This window comes from Eptatretus burgeri, chromosome 9 (assembly GCF_056783735.1).
Source record: "Eptatretus burgeri isolate ZD-2024b chromosome 9, Ebu_testis_v1, whole genome shotgun sequence".
Lineage (NCBI taxonomy): Eukaryota > Metazoa > Chordata > Myxini > Myxiniformes > Myxinidae > Eptatretus > Eptatretus burgeri.
The window spans coordinates 58,423,941-58,447,989 of NC_140969.1; the positions used below are offsets into that span (position 1 = coordinate 58,423,941).

General features: G+C 44.9%; 2 protein-coding genes across 2 annotated transcripts in view; both read left to right on the forward strand.

Moving 5' to 3' along the window:
- Nucleotides 1-20,954, forward strand: part of PDCD2 (programmed cell death 2) — a 46,008-nt gene extending 25,054 nt beyond the window's left edge. Inside the window, exons 3-6 of the mRNA XM_085895247.1 lie at nucleotides 4,913-5,083; nucleotides 12,980-13,089; nucleotides 16,219-16,332; nucleotides 19,292-20,954. Of these exons, the coding sequence (XP_085751373.1) occupies nucleotides 4,913-5,083; nucleotides 12,980-13,089; nucleotides 16,219-16,332; nucleotides 19,292-19,474 (578 nt within the window). The 3' untranslated portion in view covers nucleotides 19,475-20,954. The remainder of the gene's footprint in view (nucleotides 1-4,912; nucleotides 5,084-12,979; nucleotides 13,090-16,218; nucleotides 16,333-19,291) is intronic.
- A 398-nt stretch (nucleotides 20,955-21,352) lies between these two features.
- LOC147020168 (SCAN domain-containing protein 3-like) overlaps nucleotides 21,353-24,049 on the forward strand; it is a 60,564-nt gene continuing 57,867 nt past the window's right edge. Inside the window, exon 1 of the mRNA XM_085895248.1 lies at nucleotides 21,353-23,815. Coding sequence (XP_085751374.1) covers nucleotides 22,095-22,922 — 828 coding nt within the window. The 5' untranslated portion in view covers nucleotides 21,353-22,094 and the 3' untranslated portion in view covers nucleotides 22,923-23,815. The remainder of the gene's footprint in view (nucleotides 23,816-24,049) is intronic.

The following is a 24,049-nucleotide window of genomic DNA, read 5'->3' on the forward strand; positions in this document are numbered from 1 at the left end:
CGGAACAAAAGTGGGCGTGTGTCGTTTTTGGAGCTGAAAATCCGTGGTTTTGTACACGCTGTTCGGCGCGCGCCCTGCACGAGTCCAACACCGGTACCCACAAGCGGCGCAAGAACGGTGGCGATGCGACGGTTGCGAGGTGTGACGTGAAGCGGCGCCGCGGTGGGTGGTTGATGTTGTGGTTGGTGGTGGTAACAATGGCGGTTGGTCCAAAATAAAGATAGTAAAAGAAAAACGGCTATCCTGAAGAGTCGCAGCACGCATAAATGACATGTATTCCCACTAGACAACGGGTTTGGGCCTAACTACACATATACTTACCGAGATATCTCACCTAAGGGACCTGAATGGTGGTTTGCGAATTTGGTAACCACAACAATATATATAAAAAAATGTTGCGGCCCCGGGTCCCGAGACATTTGTTGTTACTCATGGGTACCGAGAGTATTGTTACTCGGGGGGGGGGGGATTAATCCTCGGTAGAGCAGGACCTGGGGCCACCACTCACAAACGTTGTACGATGGGTTGTTTTAAAACCACGAACGCCACCCAGTCAATCACGAGTAACATGGACAGGTTGGAAATCGACAAATAATTTATCAAGAATAAAATAAATAAATAAATAAAAAGAACTTTTTATTTCCTGAGGTAAATAAAGAATGAATTTAAAAGCAAAATGAATCAAAGTGCCAGGAAAGAGACAGAGCAGATGCTTATCGGGGGTTGACTTGCTTGCAGCTAAACACAGACAAGGGTACCCAGCAGATCATTCAGGGGGAGGGGAGGGGGGAGAATCGTCTCACTCACCAGAAAGTCGTCCGTGAAGCGAAAACGTCCTGAAATGCGTGCGTGTGTGTCACGTCCGTCGCCAGCACCCAGCTTTGCTGTGCACCCTCTCGCGGGGCCACTTATCCTATCGTGTATGAATGCCAGTCGAAGTCTGGAGGGCACCGAGATCGTCCGTCGTGGGTTTAGACCCTGGTGTTGTTGGTGATCGACTCGTGCCTCACTTGTTGGCAGTGCTACTCACACCCATATGTGCATCACACGTTAACTTGACGAAGCACTGGGAAGGGTGAATTGTCTCATTGGCGCTGGTCAGACACCCGCTTCTTGCTCGCTTCTCTCGCCCTTGGCTTTTTCCTCTCTCCTTTCGCTTTTCTTTCCTCACGCTTTTCTCTTCAGACTTTTTCTCTCTGACTTTTTCTCTTCAGAATGGACCTCTCGCTCATTTTTATATCCCCGGGCCGTCTCCGCGGGGTGCCGTCCGCCCCAAGCTCACCCTGCCCCACTGGGGCACGGATACCATGATGACCCGTGTGCTCAAAAAAAAAAGCTGGCGTCGGTGCTCGCGAAAGAATGTTGCTGAGGAAAAATGGGGGCGGGCTTCAGAGCTCGTGAAAGAAATGTCTGTGAACGTGTCTGTCGCAAAGAAAAAAATCTTCCTATAAGAGAGGGGATCTATCCTTTACTCTTCTCAACGCATCACATTTAAGATCCCATTAGACATGGGGATGGGGCTAATCTGAACATGCATTTAAGCAAATAACTGTCTGAGGACCTGGATGTGTGAATGCATTCATCAGACCGGATTCTGAAATCTGTAACAATGTATATATAGACATATAGACATATATATATATATATATTTTTTTTTTTTGCAGGGGGCCTAAACGTCCCTGCACCCACAAAGGAATGTGGTTGGGGATCATTTAATATTACCTTTCACATCACTACACAGGCTTAGGCACAATCATAGAGCTGTATGTATGTATGTATATATATATATATATAAGACCTAGAGTGCGCTCTTCCCCGTAACGCTGTGCCGCCAAGGGGACTTGGTCGCCATTACCAAAATGGGCAAAAATCTCGGATCGCACTGCCTGACCGTTTCTGTGGATCCGACATGCAACGACACTTCCTGTACATTTTGAATGTTGCAAAACTACCGAGTAACACCCGGAGCAAAACTGTCAACGGTACACTGAAAAAATAACAAAATTATGCCTGATTATAAAAATCTAAACAGCATCAGCTTACCAAAACGATTTTGTTTTCTTGGCCAGTAATAGGCCTTTTTCTTGTTGGAAGTATTACACACGGACTGTGAATGGGGTATTTTATGATCAGATCACTGAGGTCGCATGAACGAACAACAGATATTGATAGCAATGCTTTGCCTTTGTTTCCTGATCCTCGTTAGATTATAATGAGCCGTGCTCGTGTCCCGTGAAGCCTGTGGATTGTGTGAATAAAATTCTTCAGATAATGAGTGCAGTAATATTTTTGTGTACTTCAGCTTCGGGTAAGCCTGGTGTTGGCTTAGTGGTTAGGGTGGTGGCTTGGGATCCCAGGGTCCTGAGTTCAAGCCCCGTTGGCTGCTGAATTAACACCAGGGGGTTGACTCAGCCTGTCATCCTTCCGAGGTCGTCGAAATGAGTACCAGTGTACTGGTCCCGGTGTATGCCCCGGTTAGAATAGGTGTACCATATCCCTGTGTGTCGTAAGAGGCGACCAGGGTTGGCGTCAGGAAGGGCATCCGGCCATAAAACATTGCCTCAAGAAAAAGCCCAACCCCTGCACAGCAGGGAAAAATGGCTGTAAAAACTTCAGCTTCAGGTGATTTTTATTATTATTATTATTTTTTTTTGGGGGGGGCCATATAAACGATCATAAACCTATCCCTGTGTTGTAAGAGGCGACCAGAGTTGCGTCAGGAAGGGCATCCGGCGTAAAACATGTGCCAAATCACTTTGCGGATCATACGGATGATCCGCTGTGGCGACCCCGAATGGGAGCAGCCGAAAGAAGAAGAAGATAAACGATCATAAACCATTCAAGAAACCTTTTCCTTGGATTATACAGACGTACAAAATTGATTATGGTAGTGGAATTTGGCAGTTGCGTCGTTTTCGCTGCATTTGATTCATGACGATATCGAAGTAATGCTCATGTTTCTGGGCCAGTAAGGTAATACAAATACTGATATATTTTGTATTTATATTTTCTAATTGGAAAACAAACATGTAGTTAATTAGTATGCTAATTATTTCGCTCGTATTTACCAATACGAGTTAAATAATGTGCTGCACTATACGCTCGGAGTGTACATCGCCATATCGTAAACACAGTGAGTGTCGGCACATCCGGGTATTTCCTCAATCAAGTTGCCCATTTTGGTGATTGCGGCGGGTCGTACATGGTGGCACAGCGGGGTTACATGCGTGGTGTGGGGACAGTGAACTCAAGTTCTTTATACAGCTCGATAGGCACAATAGTGATTTAAAAAACGAGAAAGCATCTGACAATGCAAAGCCCATCCGTTTTGTATTTGGACTTTTCTCCTAAACTGTACCTTTGACCTTTTAATTTGTCTTCTCCATATTCTTATAAGGCTTTGAAAATTTGATAAAAGATCAAATGATAATTAAAATTTCAGGTCAGTTGGATGAAAATTAATTTTACATGATGCTCACCTTTGACCAAATTATTTGTCATCTTCATATTCTCATAATATATCTGTTGAAAATTGGATGTCATAAGCAGTGTGACCACTCCTCATTTTCATAAATGGCAAGGTGAGGCAATGAAAAAAGCCAATAATTCAAAAGGTTTTGAAAAAGTGATGATAATAGAAAACCGAGATGCAAAGGTGAATAACGAATAGCCAATATCTTGTGAAAAAAAGCCAAGGAGTGGTCACACTGGTCATAAGCTCAAATTCTGAAAGTTATGGCCCGGACACCCACAGAAGTTATTGCAAAACCTCTCTGCTGCTGCACAGGGGATGGGCTAAACTTTTTTTTTTCCTTCAAAACCTTCAGGAATATGGTTTATAAAAGGGCAGCCAAGATAGTACCCGAACTGAATTCTCAAACTCAAATTCAGCAAGTTGCGCTGTCAAGTCAGAAAATAACTCGATTTTTCCTGTCATGTGAAATGAAGTAATTGTGGTATTTTGCAAGTGTGTGTGGTAGAAATGTGCATTAGTGTATGAATCGGGTGTGCTATAGAATGGTCACGTTTCTCTTTGTTGGTTTCAAAGCAAAATGTTACCGTAATCGGGCACGATTATTGTTACCTGTCGAGCTCTGAGTTGGCCATGAGCACAGGTCTTATGGCAAGGCCAGCTCTGGGTTTGCTCCGATCGGATATGGTGGTTGTTGTTTGTGTGCTCCTTGCATGTGCTTATATAGATATATTATTGCTTTGAGAGATATTATACTGAATATACTATTTTGCTCCTTCATGTCCTAAAAGGTTCCTGCTTTGGTAGAATAATAAATGTTTCCATTTGAACTGCTGTGTGAATAAACCATTAGCGATTCTTCTTCAAATTCGCAACGACCCTCTTTTTTTAAACTGTCAAGTTTGTGGTTAAACTAATTTTGTAAATCGATTATTGCCTTTCCTAGGGTACCATTTTTATTATTCTACGACAGCTGAAACACTAGAATAAAGTATGATGGAGAAATTCGGTTTCTTCTATAGATTATCGGATGAAATGGAATGGAAATAAACTTTGCACAAATCAAGTAACAAATTGATCGCAAGAATTTATTGCGCAGGACATTGTTGTATTTAAATGTGCAGTGCTATGGCCAGCTGTTAGATTGAGGTCATACATCCCTCATGCGATTGCTTTACATATGCTTGATGTAATGCAAACTTATCTGAGTTCTGAGCTGATCTGGCCCGGCCATTGTTTTCTTTTTTGTCTAAATGACCTAGCCCCAACAGAACCGAATTTTTGCTTCCGAGTTACAGCCCTAAGCTTCGATGGCCTTGTGGTCTGAGCATTGATCCAACAACCAGAAGGAATATTGTGTTTGAATCGTTATTGTATGCGTTTTTTTGTTGTTTTTTTGTATACGGATTGTGCCATCGACCCTTTCTTTGCAACCCAAAGGTGAGAGAAAAAACGGAGTGGATGATTCCAGCAATCACTCCATCCTCTTCCAAGAGTTTGAGATAATTACTGAGGGTGAGGATGAGCAGGAAGGACAAATTGATGAAAATGATGATTATGAAGACGAGTTGGCTGAGGAGATTGCTGCCCCAAGTGCGAGATCTTTTAATGGTGAGTATTTTTGTTTTGCGGAAAATGTTCAAATAATGCTCGAGTGTAATAATCTTAAGTTGACATCTTGGAGTGATTTTTCTTTTTTAATTCACTTTTGATGGCTTTGCCAAAATGACTGACAATGACACTTTAGTTTGCTTATGAATTACTGCTGCAGCATTTTATTATTATTATTGTTACTACCTTCACCACCGAAGGTAGATAGAGGTTATGTTTTCACCTCTATATGTCTGTCTGTCCGTCTTTGTCTGTGAACAGGATATCTCAAAGTTGTGGACGGATTCAGACAAAACGTTGACAGTATGGCTGCGTGACAAGGACGAATTGAGTTGATTTTGGTGAATATCAAGATCCAGAACCGAATACGAGAATCTTTTTTTTAATTTTTCAAGCAATTCTTCACCATTGACAGATGGCAAACAATATATAGCAGAAATTTCAAAAAGTTGTGGATGAGCTATGACAAAACTTGGTGGATGAGTTTGTTAGATAACAACAAGCCAAATAGATTTTGGATCACGTCAGCAGATCAGGCCTATCAGTGGGATACAAAACATAAACTGTTCAGCCTGGTGGAGGTATGCGCTGCACCACGTGCCACTCTCGTTATAATTGTAATGTCCATGTAAAGTTTGTGTAACGAAGGTTTTGTTTCTATTGTTACGGCTGTGGAAATTCGCAGAACACCATATAGGTCCTTAGTTCAGTTATGCCGATAAGTCTGTGTTCAGATAGATTTCCCCACCGTTGTCTAATGGAAATTATTCGTGTGATCAGGGCTGTGATCTTTGAGTTCGCCGTTTTTCTTTTACTATCGTTATTCTGGACCAACCGCTTCACAATAACCACCTCCACCACCAACATCGCTCTGACCAACCGCATTTCAACCACAACGCCAACCACAACCACCTTCTCCATACCGCCAACGGCATTTCAACCACAACCACCACCTCCTCCACAACTGCCCTCGCACAACCACCTTCTCCACAATGCCAACCACAGCCACCATCTCCCAAACCGCATCTCCTCCAATACCCAACAACGGAACAACATTGCTTCACCTTCAACTCCGCGAGTGCCGCCATCTTTGCGCGGCAACGGTGAGATCGCTGCAAACAAATGCGGTGGTTTCCTTGTTCCTAGCGACGGTGATTTCTACCACGTCCGCTCTCCCTTCAGCATCTGATTCCTGCCACGTCTGCTCGCTCCAAGCTTCGCCTCCGAATTCGGATCAGGAGAGCGAGAGGGGCGGAGCCAATGGGGGTCAGAGGTGAGAGTGCAGAGATCGGATCTCGCCTCACAAACCCTATAAAACGGCGCGCAGAGCGCCAGTTCAGTCAGTCTGGAGGGGTCGAGGAGCTGTGCAGAAGTCTGGAGCTTGCAGTCGGTGGGTAAGCTGAGGAGAGCGGAGGAGACGGGAGCTAAAGGCGCAGCCCAGCCTGCTGTGCCGCACAGAGCTGCGCGTCCGTGTACGGGACGTGGAGAGGTTGCCAGCCAGCAGCGAACGGTCCGAGGTGATCGGGCTTCGGGACAGTCCGAGCAGTGCGAGGGACGGACGGGCTCTTAAAAAGAGCATAAGGCTCGTTCGTTCCTCTGAGGCGTTGCCGGCTGGGCCCGAATCACCTGGCCGTCAGGCGAGGCCTGGGCCGGACCGCGGTCACGACAGCTGCCGTGGGGACGGGACGTCGCGGGTCGCCCCAGCGAGGTGAAGGTAACCAGCGCGGCCTCGCGGAGCCTCTGCGGTTATCACAGCTCCATGAAATAAAGACCCAAAGAGGTCCAGTCTACCTCTCGTCTTTCCTGGGGGTTTTCCTTGCTTTTGAATGAATGTTGTGGCGCCATGTCCGCAAGTAGAACTGTATAAGTAACTATATAATAGATAGACGGTATTAGCTCTCTTTTGCATTACTTTTGCTCGATTGATACATGACTGTATGTGTGTTTTGCATACCTGCATGACTATCATTGTTTATACGTGCTTATGTGTTGTTCGTAAATAAATGTGCTTGTTTAAATGTACCCTGTTCGTTGCATCTTTTCCTTAATTGAGCTGCCATCTTGCTCTCGGAATATAGTTGGTTTGAAATAGCCGGTAAAGTGATCGGGTCCAACGGGACTGCGCGATAATACCCCGCTCGGTTATCCCAAAAGGAAGCGAGCTGCTGAAGCGGCTCGTTTCCAAGCAGTCCCGTTGAGGTACAATCTCTCGGTAATCTACCCGTGCGATTAATTAGATATATCGACAATTCGGCGATTGACCCTGTGGCATGGGTAGAGTACGGACAAGGTTGTGGTGTGCTTAAAAACACACCCGTGGCTGGTTTTCGGCGTTGATCCGGAAAGCCGTGACTGGATTGTCCGTTCGGTGGGCGAAGCGGCCGCTATTGGTTCGACGCGGTCGTTCGTACGCCGGCGGGCGAGAATCTACAACACTATTTTAAAACATTTATCTAATGCTCATGGAGGAGCTTGAACATAAACCGTATTCAGTGCAAGGAAGCTGATACACGTCAGTGTACTTTTTTTTTTTTTACATGAATTACAAAGACATTGGTGGACGATGGACGAATATTGGATTTGAACTTGGGTTCCAAACAGTGAGCCATCATTTGACATGCCAATCAGATGAACCCAGATAGATTCAAGTGTGGAAAGATAAACAACCTGTTGTCAAATATTTATTGAAAGGTTGTTTTTGTTTGCCTTTTTGGAGGGAGGGAGGGAGTTGAAGCATCTGAGATTTATTCTATACTGTGCCTGATTTGGTGGTTTGCTGACCTCAAGTTGTTATAATGGTGGTGCATGAAAGAAAAGATTCCATATGAACTCCACTCTCATGTGGAATGGAACGGCTGTTTTCAAATTGCACCCTTTTTAGCATTTGTTTAGGCCCAGTCACACCTTGACATTTTAGCCAGCTTATGCCGATTTTTGAAAAATTTGTCGAATACGTTATGGGTAAGTTTTGGAAACATTGAGAGCATGCTGAAAAACACTGTCATACGTCGTAGTACACTGGCTTTCATCGTTGTACTTTGCGGTTGTCCTCAAATTTTAACATGCTTGAAATTTGTGAGACTTATGCCAGTGTATGACGCACAAGTTCCGCGACGCTGGCCATAAGTTGTAGGCACGTTATGAGATCGTTGACACACGTCGACACACGTTAATTGTAAGTTAATCATAAGTCGAAACACGTCGAGGTAATGTTTAGCATACCCAAAACTTATTTCTAACCTATGAGTATCGTGTTGTAGGCACGTTACGTGATCGTTGACGCATGTCGACACACGTTACTTGTAAGGTACTCATAAGTCGAAACGCGTCAATGTAATGGTTAGCGTCAGTGTTCCAGACTCCCTGTTTTTATATTTTTTTGGTATGATGGTCATGTTGACACTTCGATTTCTAGTGCAGTTATGATTTAAATCGTTGAGCACACACACACACACACACACACACACACACACCCACACACACACACACACACACACACACACACACACACACACACACACACACACACACACACACACACACACACACACACACACACACACACACACACACAAGCATTTAAATGCCATTTTCCCCGCTAAAGCGGGGGTTAGCCTTGCGGGCCCCATGACAATCTTCTCCACTTTACCCTGTTTTCTGCATCTCCCCTTCTTAATCCCCTTGCCCACATTTCCTCTTCCACCACATTTAGCCAAGTTTTTCTCGGTCTTCCCCGTCCTCTACTTCCGACTACACTCATTTCCAACACTCCTCTCACCCAGTCACTTTCATCCTTCCTCAACACATGACCCAACCATCTCAACCTGTTTCTCTTCACAACCTCCATCACAGACTCTATTCCCATCATCTTCCGCAAGTCATCATTTGTCTTCCTCTCTCTCTCAAGGATACTCCACACATCCACCGAACCATTCGCATTTCCACCCTTTCCAGCCTTTGTTGCTGCTCCATGTTCAGTACCCATGTCTCACTCCCATAAATCATCGTACTCCTCACACATGTGGCATACACCTTTACCTTCAGCTTCAACGACACTCCCCTCTTCGTCAACACGCCACTCAGTTCCCGAAACTTCTTCCATGCACATCTCACTCTAGCAACCGTCGAAGAGTCTGATCCACCTTCTCCATTCAGCATGTCTCCGAGATAGCAAAATGTTTTCACCCCTTCCAGCTTCACACCATCTCCAAGATCCAACTCAACAATTCCTTCATCTGCTGCTCCCTCAATGCACACCTTACACTTGAATGTAGCTGCCACACTGGTTAATTACCCTCTCACCCCACTACATTTTCGATGAACCCATTCAGCACACATTGTACACTGAATGGAGTTCACTCCGACACCCTTCCTGCACACAGCACACGGACACTTCCCAGTCCTTTCCACCTCACCACATGCTTTTCCAGTTGCCATCACCTTCGTCTTTCCGATATTCACCTTCAAACCTTTTGCCTCAATACATTCCTTCCACTTGTTCATCTTCTCCTTCAGTCCATCCATACTCTCTGCAATCAACACCAGATCATCTGCATACAGCAGCTCCCACGGTAAACCCTCCTTTACCCTCCGAGCCAGCACCTCCATCACAACTACAAATAGAAGTGGACCGACCCCTGGTGCACTCCTACCCTCACCTCAAACTCACCACTGTTCCCATCCTTCGTCCTTACAGCTGTGCGTGCTCTCTCGTACATGGCCATCACTACTCTGATCAACCATTCCTCCACTCCTAACTTCCTCAATGCCCATGCCATTACTTCGCGTGGGACCCTATCAAATGCTTTCTCCAGATCAACAAACCCAAAAAACAACTTCTTCCTCTTCTCCATGTACTTCTCCTGCAACTGCCTTACAATAAAAATTGCATCTGTCGTTCCTCTTCCTGGCATAAATCCAAACTGCATTTCGTCAATCTTTACCTTCTTCCTTATCCTCTTCTCCAACACCCTTTCCAATACCTTCATTCCATGCTCCAATAACGTTATTGCTCTATAGGAGCCACAGTCCAGAGGGTCACCTTTCCCCTTGTACAGAGGGACGAGGGTACTCAGTTCCCAATCCACTGGAATGCGGCCTTCTTTCACCACCAGATTACAGATCTGTCATTCTCTTCACACCCCAACTTCCCGCTGCCTTCAACATATCTCTCACAACTCCCGTCGGCCCTCCTGCTTTTCTCCTCTTCATTGCTCTTATAACTTCCTCGACTTCCTTCTCAGTTATCTTCTCTGCTGGTCCTAAAACTGGGTTACTCTCTGTTTCTATCCCATTCATTTTCTACATTCAACAGCCTTTCCATATATCTCTTCCATCTTCCTTTAATTCCATCTGAATCCACAACAATTTGTCCCACTTCATCCTTCAAGCAACTCACCCCCGTCACATCAAATCTCTCTCTCGCTATCTGCTTTGCAATCCTGAATACCGCTCTCTTACCCTCCTCCGAATCCAAGCGTTCTCCAAACATTTTCCTCTGGGCCTCCTGCGCCTTTGCAACCTCTTTCTTTGCAGCCTTCTTGGCTTCCTTATAACTTTCATGTGCAGCCTCTTCTTCCACCGTATCCTTTGCCTTTTGCCATTCCTTGAACTTCATCCTCTTCTCTTCAATCGTCTTTCCAACTTCATCATCCCACCACCATGTTTCCGAGTGCCTCGGTGGTCCTTTTGTCCATCCACATACCTCACCAACGGCTCCCAATAGACTAGCTTTCATTGACATCCAACCACTTTCAAGCTCAACCACATCATCTTCAACCATACTCAGCCTCTCTCTTAATGCTTCCTTCACTGTCGCCTCTTTCAACCTCCACACCTTCATCCTCGGTTGGTACTTCACCCGCCGAATTCTCCGCGCACCTTTCACCCTTGTATCGCAGACAACCAGGTGGTGCTGCGAAACGGTCTCCTCCCCTGGGATCACCTTTGTGTCCCGGAGGTTTCCCCTATCTCGCTGACGCACCATCAGGTAGTCAATGGTTGTCGTCAACCCACCTGATGTGTATGTAATAAGTATTACAGATTATTATTCGCTTTCTGGAATTGAGTGTTACAGAGCAACAAATCAGCTCCATTAGCAAACTCCAAGTTCCTATCACCTTCTCCATTTCTCACACCATATCCATAACCCCCATGGACTCCCTCAAAACCGTCTGGACTCCTTCCCACATGTCCATTCAAGTCTCCTCCAACCACAACAACTTCCTCATCTTTCACATTTTCCATCAACTTCTCCATCGCACACCAGAACATGTTCTTCTCTTCATCGCTTCGACCGACCTGCGGGGCATATCCCGAGATGACGTTCACCAAGAGATTTCCGATCACAATTCTCACCATCATCAACCTTTCACTCACTCTAGTCACACTCACTACACTGTCTACAAACTCCTTAGAAAACATTACACCAACACCATGCACGCCTTCCAGGCACCCTTGCCACATAAACTTGTACTTCTGCCCCTGCCTTCCCTTCACCATTCTCACACCACTTCCCTTCCACCGTGTCTCCTGCACACAACATATGTCCACTCTTCTTCTGACCAGTTTCAACCACTTCTCCAGATCTCCCTGTCATTGTCCCTACATTCCATGTACCAAACCTCAGAAACCGATCTCCACGTGGGGCATCAGACGATTGGTCATCATAAATGGAAAAATTTCCTACCTTGCTTCGATCGGGTTCCCCACCTTGAGTTTTAACGAGAGGGGGTGAGGACCCCCACGGGGTACTTCGGGCTGTACCCTGCCCATCAGTTGTACTCATCATGGTTTCCTTTTGAGGCGATGTTTTTATGGCCGGATGCCCTTCCTGACGCCAACCCTTTTAGTCGCCTTTTACGACACGCAGGGATACGGTGTACCTATTCTGACCGGGGTACACACCGGGATCAAATCGTTGAGCGGCAGCCTATTAATTATATTATATTATAACCGCACTCGAAATCGAAGTGTCAACATCACCGTCATACCGAAGAAAAAAAAAAAAAAAAAAACCAGGGAGTCGAACACTGACGCTAACCATTACATTGACGTGTTTCGACTTATGAGTAACTTACAAGTAACTTTTGTCGACGTGTGCCAACGATTGCATATCGTGCGTACAACTTATTCCCATCGCATGCGGAACGTGTGAGGCATACAGCAAGTACGTCGTAAAATGTTTAACACGTTTAAAAGTACAAGACGTACTCCACTTACTACGACGTATGATAGCGTACTTTAGCGTTCTATTCACGTATACCAAACTTACCCATACCGTATTCGACGTGCGCCAGCGTTTTAGACGCATTTTTCAGAGGTCGGCATACGCTGGCAAGATCGCCAAGGTGTGACTGCGATGTTGACACTTCCATTTCTCCGGCGGTTATGATTTGAATCATTGTGCGGCAGCCTTTTAATAGGCTACGCCACGGGATCGTCGGCGATACGTGCTGCGCGCTATGCATAAGTTAGACTATCGTTGGGCATAGGTTGTGAACGCCGACAACAGGCTAAGCATTCGTTGGTATAAGTTATCTATAAGACAACGAAACGTTCTGTGTCCGTTACTAATATGTTATGCATAAGACCAACTCGTTATGAATACGTCCAAATCTTAAAAAAAAACATAAAGTTCAGAGCAAGCCAGCGTTTTACATACATTTTGATACGTTGCCATTGCTGGCTAAAACGTCAAGGTGTGACTGGGTCTTTAACCAAACGGATTCACTCTTTCTCTTGGCCAATGACCCTCCCAACCAGGTTTTCCTCTTCACTTTTTATTGTCTTTTAACAATTGGTGCTCAAGTAGTTTAACACCTCCACTCCATCCCCCAAATTTTCATGATCTTCCAAAATGTCTTGTTTTCTTGCACCATGCTTGTCCTGTCCCAGATCTAGCTGGTGAAGATGTGCAATTTTTGGAAGCCATGTTTAGGAATGAGTCCAAAGAGGATCAAAGTTTCCGCATCTTCGAACGACTTGTTGCCATTGCTCCCAAACAGGTGGAATATATTTCTCTTTCTAATTGATAGTTTGTAAATACAATCTTTAAAGGGAATGTAATCTGATTTATGTTTCTGAATTAGATGAATTTTTATTTGTATGCAAAAACTAGGCTCATGGAAGAATGGGACAGAGGGCAAAAAGGGAACTTGCTGACAGTAGAGCAACAGTTGTACGTGAGCAAAGGAATGAACAATCAGGGAGGAGGATTGGGAGATGAGGAGGCATAAAAAATAATGGAAGCATAACCACATGGGATTGTGACCAACATGTTTAACCCTTTTTCTATGTTTTTCTTCCTTGTTTTGATATATGAAGGAATTATAATACAACTGTTTCCTGTGATGTCCTTGGCTAATGAAGGAATGCATCTCAACCAATTGTACTCCATCTCCTCTGGATCTGATTTTGACCAATTTCCCTAAAAATATCTGCTGTTCTTCCTCCACTCCAATCGGTTCATCTGACCACTTGCTTGTCAAAGTAGACATCTCTTGGTGTTATTAGAGAACCACCTCGGCACCATCAAGTCTGGCATTTCACTCAGTCTGATTGGCAGGGACTTCAAGCAGCCATCAAACTTCTAGACTGGTCTCCCATCTCTACTTTCTCCAACATCAACTCATCTTGGAAATTCTTTCAAAGAAACTTGCTCTTTCATGCACAAATGTATCCCATCTCGTCTTCAGTTGTCCTACCCTTCCTCCCGTCAATGGTGCACTGAGGCTTGTGGCGAGGCAGTTGACCTGAAAAAATACTTGCTTCGCCTCGTGGAAGGCTAATCCAACTGAAGGCAATCTCAGTTCCTTCCACAAAGCTTGGAACAAGTGTGTCTACCCTTGGGAGAGCCAGAAAACAACATCTTTTTAATCTCTAGTCTGAACTCAGACATGTCACCCTCCTACAAATCCTGGTGTCATCGAGTTCGGTCTGTTTCTGGTGCATCGTCCCCCCTCCATTCCTTCCCTTACCTCAAATGGCCGCACAGCTGACACTGTACGCGAAAAGGCTAAATGCCTAAACTCCGTGTTTGCATCTAAATCTTGTGTCCCAAACCCATCTTTCTGTACCCACCTTACCCGGTTGCACCCAGCTGTTCCTGGACTGTGTCCTTTTCTCCTGACAATGTGGAGAGTTTGCTGTCAAGCCTAGACTCAGATTCTGCAACCGGTACAGATGGCATCAGCCCACGTGTCCTAAAAACCTGCTCTGCTGCTCTTGCTCACCCTCTCATTTGCTCAACGTCATCTGCCATCTGCTTGGAAATCAGCAAACATTATCGCCCTGCATAATAAAGGTGCAAAAACAGATCCCTGCAACTACAGACCAACCAGCCTTCTCCCAATCATCAGCAAGGTTATGGAATCCATCATCACTTCAGACATTAAATCCTTCCTCTTCTCCAATGGCTTGATTTCCGATCATCAATTTGGATTCAGACCAAGTCGCTCTTCCCTGGATATGCTGCTTCTGTTCTCCCAACAATGGATGGAGATCTTCAATGCCAGACATGAAATCAGAGCAAACTCCCGAGACATATCACGTGCTTTCGATACAGTCTGGCACCCTGCCTTGCTAATCAAACTCTCTTCCTATGGTATCCAAGGCCATCTCCACGCTTGGCTCGCAGACTTCCTCTCCTGTCGCAGCCAACGTGTGGCCCTAAATGGAGTTCCTTCATCTCCTATTCCTGTCCAGGCTGGAGTTCCTCAAGGCAGCGTTCTAAGCCCTGTTCTTTTTCTGGTTTTCATCAATGATCTCTGACTGGAAAATCCTCTATCTCTTTGCTGATGACTCCACCTTATGCCATACCATCTGTTATCCCTCAAATCGGCAAGCAGCAGCCTCTTAACTCGCTGCAGATCTGGATAAAATCACAAACTGGTCTAACACATGGAACATGTCTTTCGACCCTGACAAATCTCACTCACTGTCTCTCCGAAAGGATCGTCTGGAACCCACCCTCCCCCCCCACACCCCCATCTACTTTCTCAACAATCCTCTTGAAGGAGTCCTTTCATTGAAGCTTCTGGGTCTCACTGTCTGCCATGATCCTTCCGAGGAAAGCCACATTTCCAAGCTGGCCTCCAAAGCCAGTCGATGACTGGGCATCGTGCAAAGTCCTTCCCTGGCACACCTGAGTTCCTGACCACATACAAATATTTCGTCCACAGCCTGATGGTGTGCTGCTCTCCCACCTCTCACCTTTCTCGGCTTCACGCTGTGGAAACCAAGGCATTCAGGATTATTGGTATCTCCCGCGATGAGGCTGAGTCTTTGGGTCTCGCTCCCTCTCTCTCTCACTGCAAGCAGGTCGGTGGTCTGTCTTCTACCCACTCCTCTCTGGCCTCGCCTCCCCTGCCCTGTCCGCAATATGTGCCCCCCTCCCCCTCCCCCCACCCCATATTTTCACAGGGTGCTCAAGGTCTGCCAGCAACCCTCTTCTGGTAAAACTACCAAAATCAAGAATCTCTGCTCACCTTCATTCTTTCCTTCCTCTTTTTTTCCCACCTTTGGAATAAGCTCCCACACTCTCGTCAATCCCACTCTTTTCTCCAGGTCTTCAAAACAGGTTTTCACCACCATCTCTTATCTTCCCCCATCCAAAACCATGATCTTTTCTATCCCTGTTTATCCACCCCAAACCCACCTTCTTCAAATTCCCTGCAAATCCCTGGCGTGGTAGGACCTGAAAGTCTGTCGTCCCATCTTCTTTAACCCGCCCCATCCATCTCCCTTCCACAGATCTCATGTCGCTGTTCCCCACTGTTTTGTCCTTCCCTCTTTCACCCCTCTTGTCTTCTGCTCCCCTTGTACATTCTGTGTGTTATCTCTCATACGGGCCTCGACACTGTGCAAAAAAAAAAAAATCTGAATAAAAACAGATGTGTGAGGCCATAAACCTCTAGCTGCAACCCGTACTGAGACCAACATTCTATTTTGTCAATGCAGTTGGTATACTTGGAGAATTTTCTGCATTTTTTTCCTGTAAAGAGGGAAAAATAGTAACACCTATTTTGGGGAGGAAATTAAAAAAACAAGGGGTTGCTGAGTTGCTCGTTGTTTTTTGACTTCCTTACAAAAAGTACCATCCACCTCATTAATGTCCCCATTGTCCTTTACCACAGGTGATCCGCTATGGACTTGGTGCAGTGCCCCTGTGGGTTTCTAACTCACACATACCCTCCTCTGACGATATCCCACCATGCTCTTGTGGTGCTCAACGTGCTTTTGAGTTCCAAGTTAGTTTCCTCTTTCCTCCTTATGCATTGAGCAGTGCACTCCAGTATTTTAATCTGTTCATTATATATATCACAGTGCCTTCAGAAACTATTCACAGCCCTTGACTTTTGTCACATTTCGTTGTTGCAGCCTGAATTTAATATATATTAAATTTTAATTTTTTGTCACCGTTCTACACAAAATACCCCATAATGACAAAGTGAAAACATGTTTTAAGAATTTTTTTACAAAATAATTAAAAATGAAAAGCTGAAATGTCTTGAGTCAACAAGTATTCAACCCCTTTGCTGTGACACTCCAAATTGAGCTCAGGTGCATCCAATGTCCTTTGATCATTCTTGAGATATCTCCACAACTTGATTGGAGTCCACTTGTGGCCAATTCAATTGATTGGACATTATTTAGAAAGAAACACACCTCTCTAGATTAAGTCCTACAGTTGATCATGCTTGTCAGAGCAGAAACTCCACCATGAGTCCAAGGAACTGTCCGTAGAATTCCAAGATAGAATTGTAAGGAGGCATAGATCTGGGGAAGGGTATAAAACAACTTGTCATGTTGAAATTTCCCAAGAGCACAATGAGCTCCATCATTAGGAAATGGAAAGAATATGGAACTACCCAGACTCTTTCTCGAGCTGGCCGTCTGACCAAACTGGGCAAGAAGTACCTTGGTCAGGGAGGTGACCAAGAACCCAACGACAGAACTACAGAGTTCTTTGGCTGAGATGGGAGACCCTGCCAGGAGGACAACAATCTCTGCAGTACTTGACAAATCTAGGCTTTATGGGAGAGTGCCCAGACAGAAGCCACTCTTGAGAAGAAGGCACATGACAGCATGCCTGGAGTTTACAAAAAAGTATGTGAAGGACAGATCATGAGGCAAAAGATTCTGTGGTCTGAGACAAAAATTGAACTCTGGCCTGAATACAAAGTGCTATGTGTGGTCAAAACTGAACACAACTCCTCACCTGTCTAACACCATCCCTACTCTGAAGCATGGTGGTGGCATCATCATGCTATATCGATGCTTTTCAGCAGCAGGGACTGAGAGACTTGTAAGGATAGAGGGAACAATGAATGGAGCCAAATATAGGCAAGTCCTTGAGGAGAACCTGCTTAAGAGTGCAAACGACCTTTGACTGTGGTGAAGATTTATGTTCCAACAGGACAATGACGTCAAGCATTCAGGCAAAGGAACACTGGAATGGCTTCAGAACAAGAACATGAAAGCCCTTGAGTGGCACAGCCAAAGCCCAGACTTGAATTCCATTGAGAATCTGTGGAAAGAATTGAAGATTGTTGTTCACCGACACTCCCCATCAAACTTGACAGAGCTTGAGCAAATCTGCAAGGAAGAATGGGGGAAACTCCCCAAATCCAGATGTATAAAGATGATGGACATACCCAAGAAGACTCGAAGCTGTAATCACTGCCAAAGGCGCTTCAACAAAGTATTGACTCTGGGGGTTGAATACTTAGACTCGATATTTCAGCTTTTCATTTTTAATGAACTTGTAGTTCAGTTTCAAAAGGAAAGCTTTAAATTTATTGTGCTTTGCTTTTAATTATGCCTCATAGCAGTTAGTCTTTTCCTCATCTTTGGCTATATGGCATCTATCTATCTATATATGACAAACTCTCATCTTGTGTATATATATGTATGTTCCTGAAATACAGCCAAAACTGTACACAATAGCACAAATTTTCATGCCACCTTACTCACCATCCACCTGTGGTGTGCAGTATCAAGTTTCGTTCAAATCTGGCAACGAAAAAATAAAAAAATTACATCCCAATTCAGTCAAGTACTCTGGGAGAATTTGATCAATGCAAAAAACCTCAGTGGTGTAGTTCGCTGGAGCTATCTTTGTTTTTTTTCATCAACCGTTGTCACAATGGGAACCCAACGGGTTCACGGGTTGTCTTTTTATTTTTATTTTTTTAATAAAATAAAGTTAATTTTATTTTTCTGAATTAATAAGTACAAAAATTGAATAGGATATCAACTGCCACAAAGAATGAGCACTTCCTTGTCAAAAGCCCTTGATAGTTTACACCACAATCAATCATCCAAGGAGCTCCATAAGCTGTGATGACACAGGCAATGGAGGGCTGGAGTCCCACTGACCTGTTGGGCGTGATGCAGGTTGGTTGTTTGCGATTATAGCTGTGTTCCAGTGTATATGATTGCTCAGTGTGAATTAGAGCAATGCTCATCTTGAGTATTTTGATGATTGCGTTCAAAAGCAGGGAAGTGAGGTAAGGTGGAGTGGCAGGTGTATGAACGTGATGGCAAAACATAGTATGAAACCATCTATACCCAATGGGAACTCCTCGGTGCGATTTGTACTCGGGTGATCACAATCACATGAGGTCCCAGCAAAACAAACGTGCATGGACAGCACAATTGATGTTTTTCCATGCATATCGTGAATGCATTGACAATTTTGTGCATTAAAAATTCCAATGATGAAAATTTAATTTTAAAATGTCACATTTGTTTTTTTTTTTCTTTTTTGAGGGATACTTTGGAAGTGAACTGCAACAATGTACAATTCTGAGGTGACATGTACATATTGTGGGAAACAAATGGGATGTCATCAACTTCTTGAAGATTGTGGAATTCTGCCATTCTCTCATTTGAACCCCATTACTGAAGGAAAAAACAAATCAAATGCTCCAACAAAAATTGTGGGAGGGTGACGATACATACACTTATGTTGGTGGAGAAATCTAAAACCAAAATTGGAAATGAAGACGTATCACTTTGTAATCTCAATAACACAAATTGCTCGAATGCAATCTGCTCTTGGTGTTGCACATGTTGTGAATAAGCACTGTGAAGAAAATTATTGTGCAAGGTCTTCAAAAATTGGCCTTCAGTTTATGCTGCAAAGTCTAAAAGCCTGTCTTACCCTCCCTCCCCACCCCCCCCAACTATCTTCATTTTTTTCAGATCATGCCCCAACTATTAAATGACCTGAATGTGGATAAGTTGGGGGCCAGCATTGATTGGGGTACATTGGTTGTGTACACTTGCTCACAGAGTTGTTGGCCAGCCACGGATGGTGAAACCAGGACATACAGCTATCTGCCAGAGTTTGTATGGAAGCAGGACTTTGTTCAAAGCAACAAGTGAGATGGAGAAAGCATGTGGTGCTGTGAGATCTTTACAAGGAGCATTCCAACATACAGTTTAAATTCCACACTGATATCAAATAAAGCCTAGTTTTGGCTAAATAGTTATGGTTGCTGGTTTTTAAGATCTTGGGGGCTTGAGTTTGAGTTCCTGTCACGCCGTTAAATAACACCAAGTGGGTTGACTCAGCCTGTCGTTCTTCCGAGCTCGGCATTGCATTCTTCTTCCGAGCTTCTGAAAACGGTATTGCATCAGCGGCACAGCCATGTTCACAGCAATTATGCAACCAGCAGCCATATGCTGCATATATATATATATGTACACGTCTATGGTGTATTTTATTATAACTTATAATACCAGCTTCCACCAGGCGGTTGCTAAATGGTGTCTATTTTTAAGAGAGAATGGGGTGCTGCCTGACCTCTGAATCCCTGGGATGATGCTGATTTTTATGAAAAAAAAAAAACCCCATAAACCTCCCTGTGAATCTGGCATGTACAACCACCAGTTTTAAACTTATTTGGTTGAGCAATTTATGAGTGCACAAGAAGTCAAACACAGGATGATTATTTGGTACAATTCCTCCACTTCTATGACATCTACTGTTTTCCTGACAAGAATTGGAGCATATTACCTTGCATGCATAGCACAAGGCAGGGGAAAGCAATTTGTTCACCCTGTTCTTTCTGTTTGCCTATGATCGAAGAACTTCAATTGAATTTCATATGTTGAACACTGCAGAATACAAATCGCCTTGTTTGTACTTTCAGAAACATTCAGTTTAGCAGTACTCTGGCAAAAAATGTCTTCCGTCTCGACCAATTAAGTTTGCAGCTCGCTCTCAAGATGGGCTTACATCGATATTTGGACAAAAAACATCAATATTCTTAAGGTGTTCTATGAACTCTCAAGTGAAACTTGTAATACCTCCTCACACTGGAAGTGGTTCAATACGACACACACCTACATGGAATTTGCATCCCATCCACCCTGAAACCCCAGTGATGAAATTTTCTTTATTGCCAAAAACCTTTCATTGCACACCCTGCAACCACACCTTCTCAACTCATTTTAAAGTGGTGATATTTCCACAAAGTGATACTTTCTCTGGAACACACTGGACACCGGAAAAAAGTAATAGACATCAAATGTCAAAGCCCCTATTGTTTTAGTTTAGTAATTTTGCTGTACGGAGTTAAAGGGCTAGCCCATATATGTACATTGTACAACTAAAATGGCTGCCAGTCTACTAGTCAGCCATCTTTGATCAGATCGCAAAATAAAGGGAGGTGCACACGTATGCCATCATGTACTGTGCTTGTGCCAAGTTTGAACAAAATCGGACCATGCATGAGAAATGGTTGGGGACACATTTTAGTCACAAAATGGCCACCAGTCGGCCATCTTGGATCTGATCTCAAAAAAAAAAAACATGCATATGTAAACCATCATTCATTATCTGGGTGCCAAGCTTGAACAATGGTAAATGCATGTCCGATAAATGTTTGAGGACATGTTCGACACCGGGTTTTTATTTTTTTTATTTTTTTATTTCTGCAAATAAAATGGCTGCCAATCGGCCATCTTTGATTGCATCGCACAATAAAATGATGTGCATCTGCATACCATCATGTGTTGTCTTTGTGCTCCATGAATAAAATCAGTCCAGACATGTCCGACATGAAAATTGAGATCAAATCTATAAGCTCTCATTGAAGACAAAGTCCAACGGGGGTTAAAAAAAAATCTGTCTACGCTGTCTGTAAATAAAATTCCATACACTGCCTCAGCATCACGTGCTGCAAACGACTTATTCTGGCAGGTCCCTGTTACATGGCAATCTAACCTACTCGAAACACACGGACCATACTACACTTAACACAGTCTAGCTATGGATCCCACGCCCCCCCCACCAATACCCCCTTGCCCAATTCCACCGTTCCACATAACTATAGTTAAGTGGAGACTTGTGGTTGGCAGTAAAATCAAATGAATTAATGTTTCTCTCCAACCTTTTTTAATTTTTTCTGAACAAACATTTACTCAACACGAAAGAACCGTGCATCTGCTGATTTTTCTCAAGAGTAAAGAAATAATTCTAAATCCCCTTATATTAGTTTCCCAAACTATGGGTCGTGACCGAAACGTGGGTCACGAAGCGTCCAAAAATGGGTCGCGAGGACCCCGGCAAAAAAAAAAAAAAAAAAAAAAAAAAATCAAGCGGGTAAAAGGCAAACGCCACATCGTAGGACAGTGCCGTTTGGTACCGTTCCACTCTAATTCAGCCTGAGGTGCAGCAACACTTCCGTTTCTACCTACTCTTGCCGTTCAGTACTTTGTACCCGCCCAAAACGGTTAATTGCAGGTCTAACATTTTGCCAGCTCGCCTTTCCAATTACTTGCTCTCTCTGCAACCGAAGTAATTTCGTGAGGTGACGAACTCGGTCCGGTCACTTCACATTGGCTGACCGACAAGTCGAGACGCTGTTTTGTGTGATCTGCCTTGCTGGCTGGACTGCGCAGCGCAGTTTTCTGCTCCACATTGCGTTGCGTGTTTTGTGTCAGTTAGCCTTGACACTGACTCCACTGACTGATCTCGTCGCCTATTTCGTTTTGCAGGATGGCAAAGCATTCCTACAAGCAAGCATTTTTGGATGTGGGCTTCATTTCTATCAGTGATCGTGGTTCTGTGAAGCCACAATGTGTGTTGTGCTTCGAAGTGCTGTCCAACGAATCGCTGAAGGAAAACAAACTGAAGAGGCATCTGGCGACGGAGCACGTCACCAAGGATCGTGAGTTTTTCGAGCGCCGAGAAGCGGCTCTGAAGCGGAGCCGGTTTGAGCCGGCGACGAATCCAGCGCTTTTGGCTGCCAAGCAAGCGGCACTGCGCATCGCAAGGAAGATGAAGCCGCACACGATCGGCGAACAGCTCGTCAAGCCCGCAGCCATGGACATGGCCAGACTCGTCTGCGGCGACGACGCGGCCAAGAAAATTCAGTCCATCTCACTATCCGACAACACGATTTGCAGCTGCATCGTTGTCCTTTCGCTAGATATAAAGGACCAGGTGGTGGCCCGCATGAAGAAGGTGGGAAAATGGAGCTACCAACTCCATGAGTCGACGGATGTCGGAAACGACGCCCAGCTCATGATTTTCGGGAGGTACGAGGGTGAGACTGACCTCGGAAGAATTTCTGTTCTGCACGCCAATGAAAACGACGACAACTGGCGCCGATATCTTCAACGTCGTGGACAACTTCCAACAAGAAGAAGGCCTGAGCTGGGAAAACTGTCGGCCTGTGCACCGACGGTGCTCCCGCGATGCTTGGTGTTCGACAGGGATTCACTGCGTGAGTCAAGCAAATCAATCCGAACGTCGGAATTTTCCACTGCCTTTTGCATCGCGAGAACCTTGCTCTGTAACATCTGTCGCCGGATCATTCGGTAGTGATGCAGGAGGTTGGCGCCGTTGTCAACTTCGTCAAAGCCAGCGCCGTGAACTCTCGCCTGTTCGAGAAGATGTGTGTTGACTTCGGGTCTGAATTCTAACATCTCTTCTACTCCAGTGTGAGATGGCTCTCCCGCGGCAAGGTCCTGCGTCGTGTAGTGGAGCTACGAGCAGAGCTGCAGATATTCCTCAACGAGAAGAACCATCGCCATGCCATCCGGTTCCACGAGAAGCCCTGGATGCTCAGTCTGCTACCTCAACGACGTCTTCGCCTCAGTGAACGAACTGAACACATCCATGCAAGGCAGGAATCAAAACATCATCACGCTCTCCGAGAAACTGTCGGCCTTCAAGGAAAAGCTGCTGCTCTGGAAGGGGAAACTGGAGCGCGGAAGAACAGCGGCGTTTCCCTCATTGAACGAGTACTTGGAGGAGTGGGAGGACGACGAGATTGGAGCGCTCGATGCGATCAAGCCCCTCCTGATGAACCATTTGGAGAACCTGATCACCGAGTTCGATCGCTACATCCCGTCCCAGCACTGGATCAGGAATCCGTTCCAGGCTTAGGTTGACGACCTGTCTGAGGATGTCCATGGACTGCAGGAAGAGTTCATAGAGCTGCATCACGACGAGTTCCATCGACAACTCTACGCCAAAGCGTCACGTGAAGAGTTCTGGACTCCGGTCAAGAAAGAAAAGCCCATAATCGGCGCCGAAGTCATGAATGTTCTGCTCCCGTTTGCGAGCAAGGCTTTTCGGCGCTGACGGTCATCAAAACCAAGGCGCGCAATCGCCTCGACCCCGGCCACGACATGCGCATTGCGCTCAGCAAGATTGAGCCCCGCATCGAAGACATCATGCAGATGAAGCTGCAATTACCTCGCACTAATATAGTAGGTATTAGCGCTGGTTGTCTGATTTTATTATGATATTATGTTTCGTGGAAAAAGACGCTAATTGAAGCTTGGGTCGCGAGATTTTCACCACACCCGGATTTGATCGCGCTCAAAAAAGTTTGGGAAACACTACCTTATATCAATGTGAAAAAAGAGATGGGCACAGCTGATCCCACTAATCAACACCGTTCTGGAACAAGACACCCGACATAGGGATTGTTATACATATTG